The following is a 2,324-nucleotide window of genomic DNA, read 5'->3' on the forward strand; positions in this document are numbered from 1 at the left end:
TAATAATTAAACTTTAGAAAACTAAAGAAAAATTTGCTGTTTTTAAACCTATAGCTCAACAACTCATGTGGATGACCTACTATGTGTCAGGTGCCAGCTGGGTCAGGGCATAGCTATGGCTAAAGAGAAAATCCCTGCCTTTGTTTCTTACATTCTAATGGAAGAGAAAGATTGATAATAACTAAGCAAATAACCTAATTATAAAGTAGAAGGTGATCAGTGCTATTCAGGAAAATAAAACAGGAAAGTGGGAAAAGAGAGAAGCTTCAAGTTTTAAATATGACAGTCAGAGGAGGCCTCACTGAAAGGGTAAATTTTGAGCAAAGTCTTGGTAGGGATGAAACATCAAGCCACAGCAGTACACATGTGGACATGAGGGTGTTTTGTCTTTTAGGAGCATAAATGCAAACCCCTGAGAACAGCACTGCACATAGCCGCCTGCACAGAGGCAGGTGTGGGAAGAGTGAGATGAGAGAAAGCCGGCTTAGCAGAGCTCCCGGCGCCAGACTGTGCAGGCTTTATAGACACGGGCTTCTTAGACTAAGTGAGATGAAAGGCTTTATGGAGTTGCAGACCTAGGAGGGAAATGTCGTAACTTCCATTTTAACCAGGGTCACTGTGCCTTCTATGGAGAAGATGGAAGAGAAACGAAGTTAGAAGCAGGGAGACCAGTCATGAGGCCAATGTAATAAATAATTCCTGTAAGAGACTAGGGTGGCCCTATCTGGGGTGACAGCAGTTGTAGTGGTTTTGAAGGTAAGGTAGCACTACTAGTTTTTGGTGGTGGAATGTGGATGGGTGTGGAATGTGAGGGTCAGGGGTATCTCTAAGGTTTTTATTTTAAACAGTCAGGAAAATGGAGTCACCTTTTCTGATTTGGAGAAAACTAGAAAATGAATAGATTTGGGGGGAATGTTGAAAATTCTGTCTTAGAAAAGTTCAACACGTGTTAGATTAAACATCTTAGTAGCAGAATCAAGTTCATTCATTAGAAATATGAATCTGGACTTCAGGGGAGAAGTTTGAATGCTGTGGATGTTGACATGTGGTATTTGAAGCCACAAGACTGTGTGTATCCACCGAAGCATAGCCATAGATGGAGAGCTTTGAGGGCTGAAACCAGGACACTCCAGTGGCGGAGAGTGGGGAGATAAAGAAAAGTCAGAAAAGAAGTCTGAGGCTCGGCGTCCGTAGCTTAAGCAGCTAAGCCACCAGCCACATACACCAGAACTGGCAAATTCGAATCCAGCCTGGGCCTGCCCAACAACAATGACAACTACAACCAAAAAATAGCCACTTGTTGTGACAGGCGCCTGTAGTCCCAGCTACTCGGGAGACTGAGGCAAGAGAATCGCTTAAGCCCAAGAATTGGAGGTTGCTGTGAGCTGTGACACCACAGCACTCTACTCAGGGGGGCAGCTTGAGGCTCTGTCTCAAAAAAAAAAAAAAAAAAAAGAAAAGAAAAGACTGCTAAAAAAAAAAAAAAAAAAGAAAAGAAAAGACTGAGAAGTAGTAGTCTACAAAAAAAGGAGGAAACTTAGGTGTGTGTGGTATTGTAGAAATCAGTGGTTCATGGTGGCAAATGTGTTCAGCCATCAAGTAAGATGAGGAGTGAGGGCTAACCACAGGTTTAGCAAGGTAAACCCTCATCTTTAAGCTTGAAAAGCCATTTTGTCTGGTTACTGGCGGCAAAGCCCAACGGGAAGGAAATCAAGAGACTTGGAACAGTAACTATTGCCAACTCTTGTGCAGAGTTTTGTCTGTATACATACACACACATGAGCTCTGAGGAGCATAAACTGTACCCAAATTAAATACCACAGTGAATAATAGAAGTAAGGCCCTAGGATTAACTTTGCTTTGAAAACAGATCCTGTGTGTATGTTTAAAATTTAACATCCCTTTGTGTAGGTATGTTTTATCTGTAGAACTCTTACACACGTATACTTTATAGCATCACTAATCAGGAATATTGGTAACAGCCTTTAAACCACACAGAACTTCATCCAGAAAAACCCTTGACACTGTGTCCTAGGATCTCCTTGACATCTGTGTCTCAGTAGATTGTATTTTACTTACTTTTTGTTATTCTGATCAGGGAGGAGGAAAAATGTGTCGCCAGTGATGTGTTTGGTTTCTTTCCCAGTTGAAGCCTGGAGACTGTTCTTCTTTAGTTACATTATTTCCTTTCTTGTTCTTCAGTTAGGCATTTCCTCCCATGAGAATGCCACTCCTGTGAAGTTGATACACAACTCCGCAGGACACCTTAACGGGCCTGCCCGGACAGTCGGGGCTGCCCTCATCGGATACTTGGGTGAGTCACC

The 2,324-nt window shown here is 42.5% G+C and overlaps 1 protein-coding gene across 1 annotated transcript in view; it reads left to right on the top strand.

The window, feature by feature from the left end:
- Positions 1-2,324, top strand: part of WDFY3 (WD repeat and FYVE domain containing 3) — a 290,805-nt gene that overhangs the window by 184,173 nt on the left and 104,308 nt on the right. Inside the window, exon 23 of the mRNA XM_023513344.1 lies at positions 2,099-2,314. Coding sequence (XP_023369112.1) covers positions 2,099-2,314 — 216 coding nt within the window. The remainder of the gene's footprint in view (positions 1-2,098; positions 2,315-2,324) is intronic.

This window comes from Otolemur garnettii, unplaced genomic scaffold, assembly GCF_000181295.1.
Source record: "Otolemur garnettii isolate 467f Iridium unplaced genomic scaffold, OtoGar3 scaffold00039, whole genome shotgun sequence".
NCBI lineage: Eukaryota > Metazoa > Chordata > Mammalia > Primates > Galagidae > Otolemur > Otolemur garnettii.